The sequence below is a fragment of the Pygocentrus nattereri genome, chromosome 20, assembly GCF_015220715.1.
Source record: "Pygocentrus nattereri isolate fPygNat1 chromosome 20, fPygNat1.pri, whole genome shotgun sequence".
NCBI lineage: Eukaryota > Metazoa > Chordata > Actinopteri > Characiformes > Serrasalmidae > Pygocentrus > Pygocentrus nattereri.
This window is the reverse complement of record NC_051230.1, coordinates 27,041,304-27,063,106: the sequence shown is the minus strand read 5'-3', so window position 1 is coordinate 27,063,106 and position 21,803 is coordinate 27,041,304. Positions and strand designations below refer to the sequence as shown.

At 40.4% G+C, this 21,803-nt stretch overlaps 2 protein-coding genes across 2 annotated transcripts; both read left to right on the top strand.

The window, feature by feature from the left end:
* Positions 1-7,571: 7,571 nt before the first annotated feature.
* Positions 7,572-9,077, top strand: LOC108414919 (chemokine-like receptor 1). Its single transcript, XM_037531890.1, has 2 exons — positions 7,572-7,610; positions 8,095-9,077. The coding sequence occupies exon 2, from the start codon at positions 8,148-8,150 to the stop codon at positions 9,075-9,077; it is 930 nt and encodes a 309-aa protein (XP_037387787.1). The 5' UTR covers positions 7,572-7,610; positions 8,095-8,147.
* Positions 9,078-17,599: 8,522 nt separating this feature from the next.
* On the top strand, positions 17,600-19,428 carry LOC108411812 (chemokine-like receptor 1). Its single transcript, XM_037531939.1, has 2 exons — positions 17,600-17,628; positions 18,372-19,428. Exon 2 carries the CDS (start codon positions 18,386-18,388, stop codon positions 19,385-19,387), a length of 1,002 nt encoding a protein of 333 aa, XP_037387836.1. The 5' UTR covers positions 17,600-17,628; positions 18,372-18,385; the 3' UTR covers positions 19,388-19,428.
* Positions 19,429-21,803: the final 2,375 nt, after the last annotated feature.

Below are 21,803 nucleotides of genomic sequence, written 5' to 3'. Positions count from 1 at the left end.
CAGAGTTCTGAACCATTTGAAGATTGTGAGTGGGGGAAGAGCTGATACCCGCTAGAAGAGAGTTACAATAGTCGTGACGGCTGGAAATGAAAGCATGGATGAGGATTTCTGCAGCTGACTGAGAGAGGGATGATCTGAGTTTGGTAATATCGCGCAGATGGAAAAATGAAATTTTGACAATGGAGTTAATATGAGCAGTGAATGAAAGAGTTGAATCGAGGATGACACCCAGATTTCGGATCAGTGGGGAAGGAGAGATAACTACATCATCAATGCAAAGTGTGAGAGGAGGAGTTTTCGTGAGGGTGGATTTGGATCCAATGAGAATGAGTTATGTTTTGCTACTTTTTAACATAAGAAAGTTATGTTTCATCCAACTCTTGGTTTCAGATAAGCAGGTATCTAAGTGAGAAAGGGATGGATTATGAAATGATTTGGTGTTGAGGTAAATCTGGGTGTTGTCTGCATAACAGCGAAAATCAAGATTGTATCCATGTAGTATGTGACCAAGGGGAAGGATATATACAATGAAAAAGAGAGGTCCAAGGACGGATCCTTGTGGGATCCCTTGCGAGACAGCAGAGGTAGAGGAAGTATGACCCGAGAGGGTGATAAACTGCTGCCTATTGGTCAGGTAGGATGTAAACCAGTCCAGGGCAGTACCGTCAATGCCCAGTTCATGCAGACTTGACAGGAGAATGGAATGACTCACTGTGTCAAAGGCTGCACTTAAGTCAAGCAGTAACAAGATGAAGAGAGCACCAGCATCTGCAGACATAAGGAGATCATTAGTGACCTTAATTAGAGGTGTTTCAGTACAATGGAATGGACAGAAACCAGATATTAGGTGTTTTTGCAGCTGACTGGCAACAGTTCTTTCAAGAACTTTGGACAGAAAGGGAAGGTTAGAGATAGGACGGTAATTATTTTGGTCAGACGGGTCAATGCCTGGTTTTTTAAGGATGGGTGTTACTGCGGCAATCTTATAGATTGAAGGAACCTGGCCTAGGAGCAATGATTGATTAATAATGATGGTAAGGTGAGGGACCAGGACAGGTAGACTGACTTTAGTTAAGGTTGTAGGAAGTGGATCAAGAGAGCAGGTTGTGTTATTTTAAGTAGTTATGATGTTAGCAATGAAGGAAGAGTCAACACTGTTAAAGGCAGAAAGAGAGGAAGAGAATGGTTTAAAGCCAGGAGGAAGAGTAGAAGGAGAAGATTGAAAAGGGATATCAGCAGTAGCGATTACCAGGGAGCTATTAATGTTTGCAATTTTAGATTCAAAGAAATGTAAGAATGTGTTGCAAAGTTCAGAAGAAGCAGCTACAATGCCACCAGGGGGTTTAAAAAGCTTGGTGACTGTAGAGAAGAGATGACGGGAGTTTGTGCTGTGTTGATTGTTAATGAGGCTAGAAAGATAAGTAGACTTAATAGTATGTAAGGCATCACTGTAAGTAGATATGTGTTGTTTATAAGCCTCACCATGAACAGTGAGTTTCGACTTCTTATAAAGTCGCTCCAGACGGCAAACAACCTGCTTCAAAGTATGGAGCTCACCAGTATACCAAGGAGCAGGAGTGGAAAAAGACAGTTTTGGTCTTCAGAGGAGCTAGTGCATTCTCAGAGAGAGTTCTCAGCAGAGGATGTGGATTAATAACAGACAAGGAGGAAGAACAGACTAAGTCGAGGGTGTGACCTTTGTCATGGGTGGGAAAATGTACATGCTGCGCAACATGGACGCAGTCAAGAATTGCAGTAAATTCCTTAGCATATTTACAGTCATGAGAGTTTACATGGATATTGAAATCACCAACTAGCAGCAGGCGGGGAGAAATTGAACAGGCCAGTGTGAGTAACTCAGATAATTCGGAAAGGAATGAAACATTAGGTTTTGGGGGACGCTAAAGTAACAGTGCAATAACAGAGCCAGGTAATTTAAGAGCAATATATTCAAAAGAAGTGGGAGATGTAAAGCAAACTTCTGTGATGTTGACTTTAGTATTGAAAATCACAGCTAGACCACCTCCTCTTCCAGAAGAACGAGGTTTGCAGATATATTTGAAATTAGGTGGGGGTCGCCTGATTAAGAGCATAGAAATCACCGGCTTGTTGCCAGGTTTCAGTTAGGAAAAGTATGTCAATACAGTTGTCCAGTATAAGCTCCTGCAGCACTGATGATTTGTTGGACAGGGAGCGAACGTTCAGCAACCCAAAAGTGGTACCAGGAGAAGTGGGAGGGAGGACAGTGCAAGTTATGCAGGTTAGCGCTTCGACGCACAGAGAGCACCATTGGGCCAGATGTGGACCAGAATGAGGGTATAATAGTGCCATCAGTGTGGTAGATAGTTCATTTGCGGTGTTTTCCGGGAAGGCAGAGCAGAGTACAGCCGCAGCAGTGCAGCCACCTCCAGTTGGCGGTGCAGCCAATTTCAGTTGGCGGGAAGGCAGAGCAGAGTACAGCTGCGCTGGTGCAGCCACCTCCAGTTGGCGGGAAGGCAGAGCAGAGTACAGCCACGGCGGTGCAGCCACAACAAACAACAAAGAGTGGCCAGAGAGTCACACAGGAGAGACGGAGAGAAGCAGCAGTCACACGTAGACGCCAGCGATACTCTCGCCTGGATGGACAGACGGACACAGGACACATTATATATATCTTCTTCTTTCGGCTGCTCCCTTTAGGGGCCGCCACAGCGGATCATCTGCCTCCATCTTGCCCTATCCATTGCCTCCTCTACTTTCACACCAACCGTCTCCATGTCCACCTTCACTACATCCATAAACCTTCCCTGAGGTCTACCTCTTCTTCTACCCAGCAGCTCCATCTCCAACATTCTTTACCCAATATATCCACTATTCCTCCTCGACACATGTCCAAACCATCTCAACCTGGCCTCTCTGGCTTTATCTCCAAACTGCTCCACCTTCACTGTCCCTCTGATCTGCTCATTTCTGATCTTGTCCATCCTTGTCACTCCCAACGAAAATCTCAGCATCTTCATCTATGCCACCTCCAGCTTAGCCTCCTGTCTTTTAGACAGAGCCAGAGTCTCCAAACCATACATCATAGCAGGACGCACTACTGTCTTGTAAACCTTCCCTTTCACTCTTGCTGCTATCCTTCTGTCACACATCAGCCCTGACACCCGTCTCCACCCACTTCATCCTGCCTGCACCCTCTTCTTCACCTCTTTTCTACACTGTCCATTGCTCTGGATGATTGACCCAGGATATTTGAAGTCATCCACCTTTACAACCTCTACTCCTTGCATCTTCACCTTTCCACCTGCCTCCCTCTCATTCACACACATGTATTCCGTCTTATCTCTACTGACCTTCATTCCTCTCCAGTGCAAACCTCCACCTCTCCAGATTCTCTTCCACCTGTTCTCTACTCTCACCACAGATTACAATGTCATCTGCAAACATCATGGTCCATGGAGCCTCCTGCCTGACCTCATCTGTCAACCTGTCCATCGCCATTGCAAACAAGAAGGGGCTCAAAGCTGATCCCTGATGTAACCCTACCTTCACCTTGAAACCATTTGTCACTCCAACTGCACACCTCACCACTGTCTCACTACCCTCATGCATGTCCTGCACCACCCTAACATACTTTTCAGCTACACCTGACTTCCTCATACAGTACCACAGTTTCTGTCTTGGCACCCTATCATATGCCTTCTCTCAATCCTCAAAGACACAATGTAGCTCCTTCTGACCTTCTCTGTACTTCTCTACCAACACTCTCAATGCAGAAATTACATCTGTGGTACTCTTTCTGGGCATGAAACCAAACTGCTGCTCACTGATCTGAACCTCTCGCTTTAGCCTTGCTTCAACAACTCTTTCCCATACCTTCATGGTGTGGCTCATCAACTTTATACCTCTGTAGTTACTGCAGCTCTGCACTTTACCCTTGTTCTTAAAAATGGGGACCAATACACTGCTTCTCCACTCATCAGGCATCCTCTCACTCTCCAGGATTTTGTTAAACAACCAGGTTAAAAAGTCCACTGCCTTCTTTCCTAAACATCTCCATACCTCCACAGGTATGTCATCTGGACCAGCTGCCTTTCCATTCTTCATCCTTTTTCAAGCTGCCCTCACTTCCACCTTACTAATTCTCTGCACTTCCTGATCCACTATGTCTCCCCCGTTGTCCTCCTCTCTCTCTCGTTTTCCTCATTCATTAGTTCTTCAAAGTACTCCTTCCATCTACTCATCACTCTTTGTTCATTCACTAGTACATTTCCCTCTCTATCCTTTATCAGCCTAACCTGCTGTACATCCTTTCCAGCTCCATCTCTCTGTTTAGCCAAACGATACAAGTCCTTTACTCCTTCTTTACTGTCCAGCCTCTCATACAGCTCATCATAGGCCTGAGCCTTTGCCTTTGTCACCAATCTTTTTGCCCCACTCGATCATTTTACGTAACCTACCACTTTGTGGCTGAGTTGCTGTCTTTCCCAATCACTTCCACTTTTTTATAATTTCACTGACAGTTGATTGTGGAATATTTATTAGTGGCGAAATTTCATGACTGGACTTGTTGCACAGGTAGCATCCTATCAAGGTACCACGCTGGAGTTCACCGAGCTCCTGAGAGCGACCCATTCTTTCAGAAATGTTTGTAGAAGTATCACTTCTACAAACATTTCTGAAAGAATGGGTCGCTCTCAGCTTTTGAGTACTTTGATATATATATATATGTATATAAAATGTTGTCAGCGACTGCTTTCCAGTGCCTGAAACGAAAGATGGAGAAAAATCCCTGGCTGACAGCTGAGGAACTGTGACAGGACTTGTCAGAGGGAGGTACTCAGCTTTCGGCCCAGACACTAAGGCACACACTGTGAGATGACGGCTTCCGTACCAGAACTCCCAGGTGCACCGCTCTGCACAAGAAGCACAAGAAGAGTTTACTTCAGTATGCCAAAATCCATGTGGACAAACCACAAATGTTTTGGGACTTACACACTTACACAATATATATATAATTTTTTTTAACAATTAAATAAATTTAAGATCAGTGTGTTCTCATTATATCAAATGTTTTATATTTCAATATTACATAATACTATTAGCAAAAATACTGTCATATATTTATTCCTTATGCATGTGCAGTGTAGGCACAAATTTACTCCCCATTACAATGGCAGAGTTTATTCTTCTCTGTTTGTCCTTGAAATTATTATTTTGATCTGCATGCTGCTTTCAAGTTTGAGTTATACAGCACATATATTTTAATTAATTGCATGAATTTACTTTTAAAGGTGTGTTCCAGAAACCTGTCTTACTAATAACTTCCACCAGACGGAGCCTCATCGTCAATAAGCGTCAAAATGTTGTCAATTGAAGTGATAGTCGCCCCTCTAATCTATGCGTGGTTAGGTTTTCACGTAAGGTATGTGTGTGTGTATGTGTGCACGCAGGTGTGTGTGCCTGTGTGTGCATATGTATGTGTGTGTATGTGTATGTGCTTATGTGTGTGTGTGTGTCTGTGTGAATGAGTATGAGTGTGTAGAGCCTGACTCTGATAGCTTCCCTTGAGCCAGACAACCTTGACACAGATTAGCTCTAGGCACAAAAGAACATCTCCAAAAACATACACTGGCATATATTTCTGATTCTTTAAAAATACCATTAAATAACCTATAGTTGGAAAGGCAAGATCCCCAAAAAATGATACAGTTTGGTGGTCAAGATCCCCAGATCACTTACACACACATGCAATTACATGACAGAAAATATCCTGCTACAACTGTCAATACACACTTGTATAACTGCATGAATAAAAAAACTGTAATCAATACATGTAAATGTTAATGACAGAGTTACAATGTGCATTTTGTAACATGGCTGCAGGAATTCTATTCAGAATCTATTCTATTCAGCCACATAAGGAGTAGTGAGAACACTACTCAACACCTTGCACATTTTCTGACTTAATTTGAAAAGTGTTTCCATTAAATCCTCTGCACTTAACCTGGTTTTATTGTTAACTGGCCTAAAAAGGAGTAAGATTACACATAACTCTTATTTTCTGTAACTATATTAAACTAAATATACTTGTTCTTTTGGGATAAAGACTCAATCTATTATATTTTGTCTTGTTTTGGCTTCCACTGTTTGGATGTTTTGTGCTGGTTAAAATCATCTGCTCAATGACTCAATAATATAAATGTCCATCACATGGTAAGTAAAGTTGATAGTAGGCTAAATGAGTTTAATATAGTCACTTTCATTTTTCAATTCCATTCAGTGCCCCTTGGAGTAAGCATTTATCAATGTTTATGTATGTTTGTGTCAGTTGTCACAATGGGATAATGAAGTTGTTGTGTGCCCTACGGTAAAGTGTTACCACATTTCCCCTTTCATAAGGAGATCTCAAGTTGACAGCTGTTCATTGCCAAAAGAGCACAGTTGGCCTCACTGTCTCTTGCTGGGCAGGATGGTCCTCTGTCTCTCCATATCACTCTGTATCAGACTAGTCAGCCAGGCCTTCTATTAGGACACGTAACAAAATTGGCAGTGAATGTTCTCCTCCATGCAGTGATGCAGGTACAATGCAATATACAATACTGGTGAAATATAACGTAACACAGGACATTTAACACGAGAGATGCACTGGAAGTCTATCCTGGGGTGAAGACACACAATCTTTGTATTCACCTGAAGGAGTTATTCTCCAAATGATGAAAATGCTTTGATATGTACAAGTAGCACTCAGACCCTAGTGAGGGAAAGTCTTATCCTTAGAGAAGACTGGAGGTAAGAGTGAGCTGTGTTAATATAGGATGAAAAGACACACCACTCTGCTGACGTTTACTTGGCCAAACATTTTTGGTAACTGTAACTGTAGCAGCTCTTTGACCTTATCCTGTAATTTTAGGTTGGAACCTATAACACTCTCCATTAGACTCAAAAGAGTGTGGTAATGACAAGAGAGCAGAATGCTAGAAAACTAGAAAAATTAGTTTTGAAAATTTTGAAGCAGAAATCTCCTGAAACTATCAAATCCAATGTACAGAGATGCAGAAAACTTTCCTGAGTCAGTACCACTAGACAAGGAAGAGCCGCTTTCCAAAGCTTGAAACATCAGTAGATTTTTCAATACCGTCATACATTGCCAGACTGCACATTCAGGACCCTGAAAATCCAGCTGACAGTGCTGCCTTAATGTTAGGGCCCCTGTGGTTGCAGTCCATGTTGTGCTTCTTGTGAAATCTGTTGTGAAACCAGGGGCACATCATAGGGCTTAGTGTTTGCCGCCATCATAGTGGTGCTTTTCTATAAAACTGCTTCATTACAATACCTGTTAAAAAGCACTATATAAATAAACTTCACTTGACTTGACTTGATTAAGGGTTTATGGGGCTGAGGGTGAAGTTAATCTACTCCTAAATAGCGTGCATCTAGCTTCATGCTTACTGAGGCTCATTTCTCAGCTAAGGGCTGTGTGGTTTTCTACTTGTTAAACGCTTAGAACTAAACTGAGAACAAAGAGGAACTGAATGTGAAAACATTTTCATGATAGACAAAGTCTGTCCCACATTGTAAGTGAGGAAACCATCAGCTCTGCAGCTCTTAAGTGAAGCAGCCATTGACAGGTGAGTCTTTTTGATTCAAATATAAAACGGATGTCCTCTCTGCTGTTTTATTTTGAATAGCTGTTGTTAGCATACAAAATTACCCTTTTGTACCAAAACCTTTCAGAATTGTATGATATAGAATACCATCAGATATTCATGTTGTGTCTCTTTCTCATGGAGATGGACTGGATGACACTGGCTTCTTAGTTAATCTCTGCACAGTTGATTTTGACTGGGTTTATTAGATTTTGTCTTGAGTTCAATAATACAAATGCCAAATTTCAATTTCAAAAAGATGAAATTTGAATTGTGCAAAACTTATGGCACAATTCATATTTTTTTGTCCAATAGTGAAAAAGCAGCCAATACATAAACATTTGATCTAACAAAGCTGCATTTATTTATACTTGATTTCTTGTTCTCTGAGATTTTGTTTCATGCACTTGCAACTTTCTCATCAGTACTCAACAGATATACACTTGTTTTTTTTTCTAATGCACAGAATCAAGAGGCATCATCAATTCACTCCCAGTGGCAGAAACAAAGAAAGACATCATGAGTCAGACATCGAGATCATCATCTTGTGATGCAGTGTGTATTTTCTACGCAGTAGCAGAAGTGATCATCTGTGTCCTGGGTATTGCTGGAAATGCTTTGGTGATCTGGATTGCAGGAATTAAGGTGAAGAAGTCAGTCGTCAGCACCTGGTACCTGAGTCTAGCTGTGTCTGATTTCGTATTCTGCTCCAGTCTGCCCTTCAGTGTAATCTTTGTGGTCAATAAAGACTGGCCTTTTGGGCTCTTCATGTGCAAGTTCAGGTCTTTCATCTTGTGGCTCAACATGTACAGCAGCATCTTCCTCCTCGTCATCATCAGTGTGGACCGCTGTGTGCTTGTTATTTTTCCTGTGTGGGCTCAGAACAAGCGCACCATAAGAAAGGCCTCAGTGATAGTTGTGCTAGCTTGGATCGTTGCAGCAGTGTGTAGCACACCATCAGCTGTTTTCCGAGTCTTTAATCACAAGCAGCAAACATGCAACTACAGTTACAATTCTAAGAAAAATTATATTGCCACTGTAACATGCCGATTTGTTTCTTCATTTTTGATCCCATTCCTGATCATTTTCATCTGTCATGTTCTCATAATTAGAAAGCTGTTCATGCAGAGGGTGAGGTACAAAAAGCCCTTGAAGATCATGACTGTGTTGATTGTTACTTTCTTGATCTGCTGGCTACCATATCACACTGTTCTTTTAATTAAATTACATAAGAAGTACAAATTTTTAATAACCATACAGCACTTTAGTTTCATTCTTGTCAGTGCCAACAGCTGCCTGAACCCATTTCTTTACGCATTCATGGGGAAAGATGTTAAGCAGCAATGTTACGCCTTTCGATCAAAGATTGAGAACGCAATCAAGGAGGAGGAGGACCAGAACGCCAACCGAGGGACAGCTATTACTGCCTCTGGTGAAAGACAGCATTAATCTAATATTTAATTAGTATCAAAAATTTATTCAAACCCTTAATTATTACTGAATCCTCAAAAAAAAACTTTTTCTGAATGTTCTATGTTTCAGTGGAGAGCTCTGCCAGATCTGTACATTACATGGCAGCTGTGGTGCCGTGAAATTTGCTCTGTTGGTGAAAAATTCTGCAGATTTTTTACATCATGAAAATAAGTTTGGCAGCTGCAAACCATTTTGGTTAACTTTCTTTTGAGGAAGAAAAGGGAATCAGCAGCTCTCTTTCTCTTCTTTGAATGCATGACTTTAACACCATAATGAAAAGAATTAGGTTCATATGTGACAGCTGACAGAGAAGAATTTAAAAGGAAGATGTTCAAGTAGATAAAGTTAACATGGGTGAAGTGGGACCCAAATGAGGGCCAAAGCACTTTCACTGATCACTTGTATTAGATCCAGTTACATTGTGCATGAATATTTATGTTAAGCTTTATGTCTAATTATTCTGTTGAATTAAAACAGAGATACCCCCGCGACCCTGAGGAAGAAGCGGCTTAGAAAATGGATGGATAGATGAATAAAACAGAGATACTTAACCTCTATTACTTGTATGTCTACCTGTGTTACAATACATACAGTACAAATAAACTGTACTTGACCTCAGCTTCTGTGCCATTGTTTTTTTTTTTTGTGGTGCTCTCTGCAAGCAATCTAGGAGGACATAAAAATACTGTAGAAGTAATAAAAACAGACATGCTGCGATATATCTATAACACAAAAAAAGCATTTTGATCAGGTGGCTATGAAGAACATCACAATGTATCACTGAGAAATGAGCTCCAAAATAAAACATTTCCAAATTATTTTCTTTAGTGACAAACCCAATGGACAGTAAGAACAATGTATACTATTGTCTAAAGATTCACGGAATCAATAGAATTGTGGCAGAAAGCTGCAAATGAATGCCTGTGACTTCCGTCACCTCAGGCAGCACTGCTAGTATGTGAGGAATATCATCAAATGGGGTTGGGAATACTTTGACAAGCCAGTGTCAATACACACCACCCATAGCTACATGCAGAAATACTTTCCACAGTGGAAGTCATACGTCAACAGCGTCCAGAAACACCGCTGACTTCTTTGGGCTCAGGCTCATCTGAACAGGATTGATGCACACTGGAAACATGCATTGTGGTCTGAAGAGCCAACCTTTCAGATTGTTTATGGAAATAACTGATGATCTTAATCGTTAAGAGCAAAAAGTTTAAAAGCTAGGCTCTGCCATTTTTATTTCCACATGACAACACCAGGTCATATTCTACCTGCGCTACAACAGCATGGCTTCCTGTTTAAGAATTTCACTTTTTTACCACAATCATTGCAATCATTGGGGCCTGGATTTAGGGGAGATGATTAGTAGAGTGGTTGCCACAAGTTGTGATCAGGCTGTATAGCTTTTTATTTTTTTTTTTAAATACACTGTCAACAACCACTGGAATACACTACACCAGAAATCTTGTGGCACAGAACAAAATGAGAATGTATGGAGACTATGGATTTACATAATTTACCTAATATGAATATCTATGTAAAAAAAAATAAAAATAAAAAAGTCAATCTCACACACATCTTCTAAGCTGCTTCTCCGTCTGGGTCGCAGGGGGTGTTGGAGCCTATCCCAGCTGTCATCGGGAAGAAGGCAGAATACAGGACACGTCACCAGTCCATCACAGGGCAGACAGACATACACACACATTCACTGTTTTTAATTCATAGAATGTATTGTGTCTTGATCCTAATGTAGAAAAAACTTGACACCACTACTTAATATTATACCAAAAACAGTGCAATCATTAGTATGGTAGTGTAATAGTATGTTTTTGGATCCCTAACTATGCTCTGGAAAGGGCCATACGTGCTCCAACACACTGCCTGAGTTTATGGAAGACTGGATATTTATACAATGTGTTAAAACAGAAAAACAAACAGGCAGCTGAGATCCACGTTACAAGCTCCAGGCCCTAGTACTAAAGCAGTCTTTCTGCTAGAAGCAGCCATGACCCTTAAAAGCCAACCTCACTCATAGCTTGACACTTGATAAACTCCTGAGGTAACTTTACTTAAAGTTGTGAATTCTCCTTTTTCTTTTGAATTCTTGGAAGCTGCCGTCTTATACAAATTTTCAATTCCAACTGATGCATTGGTAACAAACACCAGAACATAACCACTGCATCAATTATGGTAGAACATGGTAGGACAAAGTCAATTCCACCACAGATTTTCTTTCCCTTTTCCAGGATAGCACAATAGCAAAATGTGATAAACTAGCTAATGTGCAAGTAATGTAACTGATTACATTTGAACTTGTTTCATTCGTCAAGTTTCCTGAAAGAATTGTGGCTTTCATATGTTTTACTGGCAGTTCAGAAACACTGTTTGGAAAAGAAATGCAATCAACTCAGAGAGCGCCCCTGCTGCAAAACTGCCCCTCTGTGCCGAGTTCTGACTAATAGTCCTGTTTACACCTTGCATTGACATGTGTCTTTGGTCACTGGATTATGATCAGATTTCACTTGAATGTATGAAAAGCCAGGTGTAGTGATACATTGTGCTTGAATTACAATCAAATCACTCAAACCATGTTTGGAAGTGGTAAAAGGTGGACCTTTATCACATTTTAAACAAGTGTTAACGGAATGCATTTCTGTTATTCATACACAATCATGTCAGGAAAATGCATCTGCTGGGTGCTGACTGGTGGGGTGAGAGAGCAAACAAAGAAAGGAAAGATGAACAATACCTCAGGCTGTAATTCTCCAAACCAAGAGCCTTTTTGTTCTCCGGGCTAATGAAAGCTTCCAAGCTGAGTTTGAAAACTGAACCCCCCCCCCCCCCCCCCCCCCCCCCCAGGATGAGTTCCTAAGGGACTTGCTATGGGGATGGGGGCAGGGGGATAAGGGCCTGAAGAAGGCACCCTGCTCGGCATCCCAGTCCAGGTATCTCACAGTTCGCAGGGTGGAATGGCGATAACACAGCAAACGCCATGGAGACAACCTTGATCGGACCCAGGCAGAGTCAACAATCAGCAGATCCAGGGAAGTGGGGGAGGAGGATAAGAGAGGGTCTCGCAGCAGTGTTCCTCTGGAGGAGATATGATGTACCAGCCAAGGCCAAGGCCCGCGCTGATACGGGGAGCCGAAAGCAGATAAGAAGGTTTCCAGGCTTCGAGCGAGTAGCCGTATTTTTTACGGTAGCTCACCAAGTCCATTGTGGTCACTCCAACGATGCATTTTCCTTTGCAAAGCCGCCAACTTCTCCACGATGTTATCCAGGGTACGACTTACAGTCAAAGTCTGAGTGTTGACAGCTCTGCCCACCACATCAATCATGTCGGGCAGCTTCAAGGGGCCGTGGACAGCTGCCCCCATTTTGCGAATTTTGCGATACACCAGGGCAATGCCCAATCCAATCAGCAAAGCACCTGCGATCATGGTTCCGAATAGGTAGACGTCCTCAATATCCTCCACGGAGAGAGCCGCCAGACACACGACATGCCAGCTCTCCCATGCGTCCATCGTGTAGCCAGCTGCAAACGTTCCGGCAGGACAGGCTGGTTCCCCTGAACCAGAACTTCTCGTCAAGAAGATGGTGTCAATTGCGCCGAGAGACCATTTAATCAAATCCATATTTTAGGTTTGAAGAACAGCGCGGAGAGAGTCTCTCAGTAAAGAGCTCAGACTAGACTAGACACAGAAGCAAAGCAGGAGAGATAAGGGAGAGGAGAGGAGGAAAGTGCGACTGCCTTCGTTGAGAGCCAGAGGAGGATCAGCAGTTCATGGGCTCATTTGATATATTCTTCATGTCATAACCCTCCAAATATTTTCAGTGTGTGACAGGTCTAGATTGCAGGCAGGCCAGTTTAGCACCTGGACTCTTTTAATACAGTTACATGCTGTTGTAATACATGTAATATGTGGTTTGGCATCGTCTGAAATAAACAAGGCCTTCGCCTTATTCTAAATGGAGTTGTATAATTGGTTCTCGTCTGGCCAAATGGGGGATGCATTTTAGTGAAAAAAGTGTAAATGGTATCTACCAAAATTTATCAGACACGTGAACATGGAACACTTGTTAATGCAATATGTGAACAGGATCCTGCATCAAAACAAACTATCACAGATGGAGCCATAAACTGATTTCACTTTGTTATCTGGTGGGAGATGATGTAAAGAATATTGGTAAAAAAAATGCATTTTTCAGCTTAGTTCCTGCTAGCTTAGCTAAAACTGTCACCGCTTGATATGAGAGAACATTTTATGTTAGGTATTGTTTGTACAAAGTGACCAAAGACTTTGTAACTGTTGTTTCTATTCTCACCTTAGTTTTCCTGAAGCAGATTTAAGTACACTGTTTAAAATAAGAGAACTTATAAACTTAGAGATGTGGGTCAAAACCCCATCCTCTGTCAGGCGTGATGACGCCACAGTCGTTCTCGTTGGCAAGTTATGACCTGATGCATCCTCGTTATTTGAGCTGGTCAAGATAACATCTGGGTAGTTTCTTCGGGTAATGATTCTTGGTCATGGGATTACAGACATTTTAGACATAAGATATAAGTAGACAGCATTAATTACAAAATGTTATTAATGCTGTCTCCTTAAATGGTACTCTGATGTAGGAAGGCACACAGTCATATCTGAAGTCAATGTTTGTATAAAATGCTGCTTGTAGAGGTTCCTCTGTTTGGCCAGTTTTGAAGGCAGTGTAGATGTATCCTTCACTGCCATACCTATCCCATAATCCTTTGTGTCAGCACTGATGCAGTTAGGGAAAATAGCTAATGGAGGATAGATCGGTTTGTGTACAAATAAACAATGCTGGTATGTTGGTAATCAAAAGTTCAGCATGCTTCTCAGAAGACTTTTTTTCTAGGTAAAAGCAGTTAATTTCTAACACTAACAGCTAGCAGTGAGCTGTCTTTTGTCAATGACCTGATGTGTTGCTGACTTTGAAGTACTTCTTAAATGTAACAAAGAATAGGTAGCAGATTCTTTTATCATAATACTGCCTTCTAAGAAAATTTCCAGAGCTATTTGCAAGTTATGCATTATGTTCAGGCAAATATTCCTCAGTTTTAACCTAACCAAACAGTAACCTACTTAATGATCATTTTCTTTCAAATTCTGGCTCTAGACATTTGGTTTCTCGCTTCATCTTCTAACTCCAAACATTTTAAAGGACCCTGGAACAGTGAGTTAAATGATATATTATCTTATCAGGAGTTCATAGCTGTTCCATAAATTCTAGATATAGACATTAATTTTAAAGATACACACAGGATCTACTACTCCAAAATCAGGTTAAGCCAAAAAGGTAAAAGTCTTACCTTTAATCTTCTAATCTTCCTTGTTTCAGAAGATGTATATAATGAGTTTAAATTAAAGAACAACTGAAAATATATAGAGATCTTTCTCAATGTTTTAGAAGAAATGTATAACTAATATTACTGATACTACTTACTTATAACTCATATTTGATTCCCATCAGTTTGTGATTTTGTTTTCAGTTCTATTTTCTCTATTCTTTTTCATTCCTGTTCTTTGCTGTGTATAATATAACTACAAAAACTGAAAAATACACACTAAGAAAAAATTATTCATCAGGGGTTCTTTAGTAAAATGAATGGCTCTATTTAGAATCATGCCCTTCTTTGTATAGTTAAATAATTCTTCAGATTGATTGAGAATGTGTTGTATATGGTTCTGTATAGCACCAAAAAGGGTTCTTCTATTGTTGTAAGCTTAATATCATAATAGAAAAACCTTTTTTGGTGTATTTTGACTCTCCCATGGAACGAACACCTGTGGCAGAGGCGTTTATGGGGGTCCGGTGCAATGTGGATCGGGTGGCGGCCATAGGCGGGGGCCTTGGCGTTCCGATCCTCGGCTATTGAAACTGGCTCTCGGAACATGGAATGTGACCTCTCTGGCAGGGAAAGAGCCCAAGCTAGTGTATGAGGCTGAGAGATACCAACTAGATGGGCTAGTTAGTTGGGCTCACGTCAACACATGGCAGGGGCTCTGGAACAGACTCTCTCGAGAGGGGTTGGACTTTATTCCATTCTGGAGTTGTCCAGGTTGAGAGGCATCGGGCAAGAGTGGGCTTACTCATAGCTCCCCAGCTCAGCGCCTGTATGTTGCGGTTTTCTCTGGTGGATGAGAGGGTTATTTCTCTGCCCCTTCGGGTCGGGGAACTGGCTCTGACTGTTGTCTGTGCTTATGCACCGAACGGCAGTTCGGAGTACCTGGCCTTCTTGGAGACCCTGGAGGGGGTACTGGAAAGTGCCCCCTGTAGGGACTCCATTGTCTTGCTGGGTGACTTCAACACTCACGTGGCCAATGACAGTGAGACCTGGAAGGGCATGATTGGGAGGAACAGCCTCTCCGATCTGAACCCAAGTGGTGTTTTGTTATTGGAGTTCTGTGCTCACCACAGTCTGTCCATAACAAACACCATGTTCGAACACAAAGGTAAGTGCAAATGGTATCAGGACACCTTAGTTCATTGATTGACTTTGTAGTTATGTCATTGGGTTTGCGACCATGTGTTTTGGACACCCGGGTGAAGAGAGGAGCGGAGCTGTCAACCGATCACCACCTAGTGGTGAGTTGGATCAGATGGTGGGTGAAAATACCGGACAGACCTGGCAGACCCAAATGAGTTGTGAGGGTTTTTTGGGAACATCTGGCAGAGGAACCTACCAGAAAGATCTTCAACTCCCACATCCGACAAAGCTTCGTCCGCATACCGAGGGAGGCTGGTGACATTGAGTCCGAGTGGGCCCTGTTCCGTGCCTCCATTGTCGATGCAGCGGATTGGAGCTGTGGCCACAAGGTTGTAGGTGGCTGTAGATGGCGGCAATCCCCAAACCCGTTGGTAGACACCTCGGGTAAAGGAAGGCGTCAAGCTGAACAAAGAGTCCTATCGGGCCTGATTGGCAAAAGATGGGTACCGAAGGGCCAAGTGGGTTGCAGCTTCAGCAGTTGCTGAGCCAAAAACTCGGGTGTGGGAGGAGTTTGGTGAGGCCATGGAGAAAGAGTATCGACAGGCACCGAGAAGGTTCTGGCAAACTGCCAGGTGCCTCAGGAGAGGAAAGCGGTTCCCAACCAACACAGTATACAGTGGGGCTGAGGGGCTGCTGACTTCAACTGGGGACGTCATTGGACAGTGGAAGGAATACTTCAAGGATCTACCAATGATCCTTCCCTAGAGGAGGCAGAGCTTTGAGATCCGAGTGAGGGTCCGTCCATCGCTCAGGCTGAGGTTGCCAAGGTGGTTGGAAAACTCCTTGGTGGAAGAGCACCGGGGGTGGATGAGATCCGCCCGGAATTCCTGAGGGCTCTGGATGTTGTAGGGCTGTCTTGGCTGACACACCTCTGCAACATCGCGTGGACACCTGGAATGGCAGACTGGGATGGTGGTCCCTCTTTTTAAGAAAGGGGCCCGGAGGGTGTGTTCCAACTATCACACTTCTCAGCCTACCCTGTAAGGTCTATGCAGGGGTACTGAGGAAGAGAGTCCGACCAATAATCGAATCTCAGCTACAAGAGAAACAATGCAGGTTTCGCCCTAGTCGAGGAACACAGGACCAGCTTTTTATCCTCACCACTCCACTAACCTAGCTCCTAGCAGCAATCAATGAAAATAACCCAGTTCATGCTAAATTACCTGAAAACAACTGGACAGAGCATATACAATATACCTTTACATCTAAAAATTCAATACCACAGATACCCAACACAACTGTTTTAACTTGTCCAAATTATTAGCTGGTTTTGTCAAGCCATCTTTAAGTTGACTTATTATTATGAAATTTTCCTTCTAGATTTTAATCCCTTATTTTTAGAAATGTATGTTGTTTTAATTTATACACTTGGCGTTGCCTTTGTATATGAAATATGCTACATGAACTATCATGCCTTGAATAAATAAGGTCTAATGTCACACACTCTTTGTCCTTGCCCTCCACTGAGATGGCTTATGTCAGTAAAGGTCTTGTCAACTTAAACTCTTTATGCATTTGTAAGATAGCATAGCAACTAATTTTAATTTGAAAAAAATATATTTTCACTGGAGGTGCAACTTTGTACTGTTGTAAATCAAATAAATAAAATGTCATAAATATATTGCCTTTTTAATTTATCTTTATATCCATTGGCTTATATTCATTAACTATATGGGCTACAACAATGCAAAGTTGTTCTTAGATCATAGAGATATGTGGTAAAAATATTGACTTGCTTGTCCTGACCATTTAAAGGGGTAAACCAGGGCAGGTTTATGGGGTCAAGGGACAAGTTAAACTACCCCTGCATGGCATGTGCTTTGTGCTTGCTGAAGATCATTTTTCAGCAGAAATGGCTGTGTGGTTTTCAACCTGTTAAATTCTTAGAATTAAACAGAGCAAAGAGGGGAACTGAGTGTTGAGAAATGTTCCTGATAAAGTTTGTCTCTCATCATAAACAACAAAACCAGGAGCTCTGCAGCCCTGACCTGAAGCAGCCATCAACAGGTGAGTAGTTTTCATTCAAGGACAAACCAGACGTTCTTTGCTGATTTTATTCTGCTTTAATAATGTAAATTATAATAATGTATATAAAATGTGCCATATATTAGAAATATATTTTATGCCCACCAACCAATGAATAGTGGTTTTAGCATACAACATTATCCTTTTGTACCAAAACCTTTCAGAATATATAGAATACAGTTACATTTTTATGCTGTCTCTCTGTTGGGGAGATCAACATCATCTTCTCAGTTTTTCTCTGCACTGTTTGACTTGATTTATTTGGTTCAGATGTGAGAGTTCCACAGTCCAGCTGCCAAAGTTCAGTGTATAATGCAGGAGTACTATAAAACTTACAATACATACCCTACATGTAAAACAAGTTGGATGTAAAAGTTTGTGCTTCCCTTGTCAAATGACAATGTTTTATTGAGTTAGTTGAAAAGAACTAACACATCCTCTACAGACAACACACTTCTGCCGATTTTAATGCACAATTACTGTCTACTTGCTGAATTTTACATGAATTAAATTAAAAATTAACAAAAAAAAAAAAAAAAAAAGTGTATGAACTGTGCAAATGTAAAATTATAAATCTTCTTCCTAAAAAGAAAAATTTAGCAAGTACATAACAATTTGCACAAATAAGTCATACTTAATTTAAAATATTTAAATAGATAAAACTTTTATTTGCTCCTTTCTCATCAGTACTGCACAGAACTGCACTTTCTTTGTTTAATGTACAGAATCAAGAGGCATCATGAATTCAACTACAACAACAGAACCAGAATATTCTGACTACACACACCACCCTATGAATCAAACTACGGATTCACCAACTTGCGATGCAGTGTGTATTTTCTATGCAGTAACTAATGTGGTCATCATTGTCCTGGGTATTGCTGGAAATGGCTTGGTGATCTGGACTGCAGGATTTAAGGTCAAGAAGTCAGTCGTCAGCACCTGGTACCTGAGTCTGGCCATGTCTGACTTCATATTCTGCTGCTTTTTGCCATTCAGAGTCATTAACATGGTCAAAAATGCGTGGGTCTTTGGGCGCTTCATGTGCAATTTCAGTTACTTCATTTTGTTCCTCAACATGTTCAGCAGTATCTTCCTCCTCGTCATCATCAGTGTGGACCGCTGTGTGATTGTTACATTTCCTGTGTGGACTCAAAACCATCGCACTGTAAGAAAGGCCTCTGTGGTAGTCATGCTAGCCTGGGTCATCTCCGCAGCACTTAGCACACATTCAGCTGCTTTCCTAGGACTGTACAAGCTCAGAACAGTTTTTTTCTGCACATACATTCATTTTGAAAATTATGTTGCTACCCTAGCATGCCGATTCATTTTTTTATTTGTGATCCCATTCCTGATCATTTTCATCTGTTATGTTGTCATAATACGAAAGCTGAAGTCCAACCAGATGGCAAGATCCAAAAAGCCATTCAAGATTATGACGGTGCTGATTGTTACTTTCTTGATCTGCTGGCTGCCATATCACACTGTTATTTTGATGAACTTATTCATGCCAAATCATAAATCATTGTACAGCGCATATGTGTTTAGTCTCATCCTTGTCCATACCAACAGCTGTCTGAACCCATTTCTTTATGCATTCATGGGAAAAGACATTAAGGAGCACTGTTATGCTCTTTGGTTGAAGATTGAGAACGCAGTCAAGGAGGAGGATGACCAGAACACCATCCAAGGGACAGTTTACACCACCTCTGGGGAAAGCAGACATTCAACTAGCATTTAGCTTTTACTGAATATCACAAAAAGGACATCTTAACTGCTAATGGACCGAACATAATTAATTCAGTTAATTTTTTAATTCTTGCAAAATTTCTGCTTTTTAAACTTTTTGTCTTTACTAAATATAAATATATATATATTTTTCTGAACAGTGGAGCTCCACTGAGGAGACCTTTGTCTGATATGCGCAATGCACGGGAGTTGTAGCACAGCAAGGTCTGCCCTGTTATGTGATGCAAACCTTAAACATAACTTTCTGCAAATATGTCCGACAGCTGCATTTCATTTTCCTACACAGGCTGGAGTTTTGTGCTGATCATTCTGAATTATTAAAATTTCTCTTGAGGAAGAAAGGAGGAGAGTCAGCAGCTCCTTTTCTCTTCTTTGAATCCTCAAGTCTACTGTAGTAATAGAGATGAATTTGATGTATTTAGATGGAAATGCTGAGGGAAAAATTTGAAAGGAAGATGTTTAATTTCATGAAGTTAACATATATTACTCGTGTGGAGCTCTCAGGCTACCTGCTAATGTAAATTGTGTGCTACAAACTTACGGATTCAAAGCTGGACCAAAGAACTTTCACTAATGTCTTGTATTAGTTTCAGATATATAAAATTCAATGTTAAGAATATGTAAACATTCTGTTGAATAAAGACAGAGATGCTTAACCTCTGTTACCTCTATGTCTACCTTTTTTACACAGTAAAATCAAATTTTATTTGACCTCAGATTCTGCGTCTTTTTTTTTGCTAAATTTGAACCAATAAGGCTGCTCCCTGGTTGTTTAGGATCAGATACCACAAAAAGCATTGCAATGAAATATCAATGATTTTTCTGGAGCACAGCAAATTGATCAGATGACGACCATCACTGAGTAACCGTGAGCAGTGAGCTCAGAGATGTTCTTTTATTAAAGATTCAAATGTATTCAGTGACAAACCCAATTCCAAAATAGCACATATAAATCTATTTTTAAGCTGTATTTGAACCACAACAGTAAAAAGACAAGATATTTAATGTTTTATTTTATCAACATCATTATTTGGCTCACTCTGAAATTAAAAAAATACAACATGGTTACAAACATGTTAGACTTAAATATTTGAAACATTTTTAGATATAAGAGGAGCATCTAGTAGTAAAGGTACTTTTTGAGCAAGCTTGGGTTGAGGCTCACCACTTTGCCAAAATGCATCAGCAATAAATCCCACAATTTAAAAGTAAATTTCTCACAGCAAAACATAGAAGAGGATTATCGCCACAAGCTACAAATAAATGCCTGTGACCTGTGACCTTTCAAATGTACATTGTGGTTTAATGAGTCAACCTTTCATATTGTTTACTCAAAAGCTAGGGCCTGTCATAGCATGATGGATATTCTTTGGTCTCTTGCCAAATGCACCCATGTTTACTTCAACATGACAACACCAGGCCACATTCTGTTTGACTTACAACAGCATAGTTGCATAAACAGTAAAAGCTGGGGCACTATAATGGCCTTCCTGCCTGCAGACCAGAACTCTGATTTAATATACCGTAAATATGTAATAAATATATCTTATCAAACTGAAAATATCAAAAGCATCAATATGGCTGTACAGCGGTTGAAGAAAAAATGCTATCAAAAATGGGTCTGTTTGTGTCTTTATTCCCCAGATGATTAGTACAGGACAGATGATGTAACTCAGTAAATATGTTCCCAACTTTTTTGCAACATGTTGCAGCCATCAAAGTTGAAATATGCATATATTTGCAAAAACATTTAAGTTCATTTAAAAGGTGTGTCTTAAATATGTCAAATTCTCATGGTATCTAATGCTGTATGTGTCAATATTTCAACTCAATATGCTATCATATAGTATTTTGGTAACACTTTACAATAAGGGTGCATGAATTAATGGTACTTAATAATTTAGTAATGTTAATTACTGTCTTAAGTACTGTGATCATTGATCATTAACTAATGATAGAAAAAAAATTAACGTCATTACAGATTTTATGAAACACTTTATAATTACTTCTAAATGGTGAAGTAATGTGTTAATTAAATGTTAACTAATGTTATTAATGATAAATAGCATACTTTTATTTTAAGCGATTTATGATTATTATTAAATGTTTAAGTAATGTCTTAATGAATCATGAAGTATTGTTATTAATGAAAACTTGTATACCCTTAGATTTTATGTATTTTATAATAATTAATAAATGATTAAAAATGTCCTAATTAAACATTAACTAGTGATGTTAATGATAAATAGCATATGATTTTAATGTGTTTTATAATCATTACTAAATGATTAATATCTTAATTAATCGATAACCACTGAGAAAAATGAGAATAACCATTATTTTATATAATACTAAGTGGTTTTCTTATCATAACAAACATGCTTAAATAATGTCTCAATTAAACATGT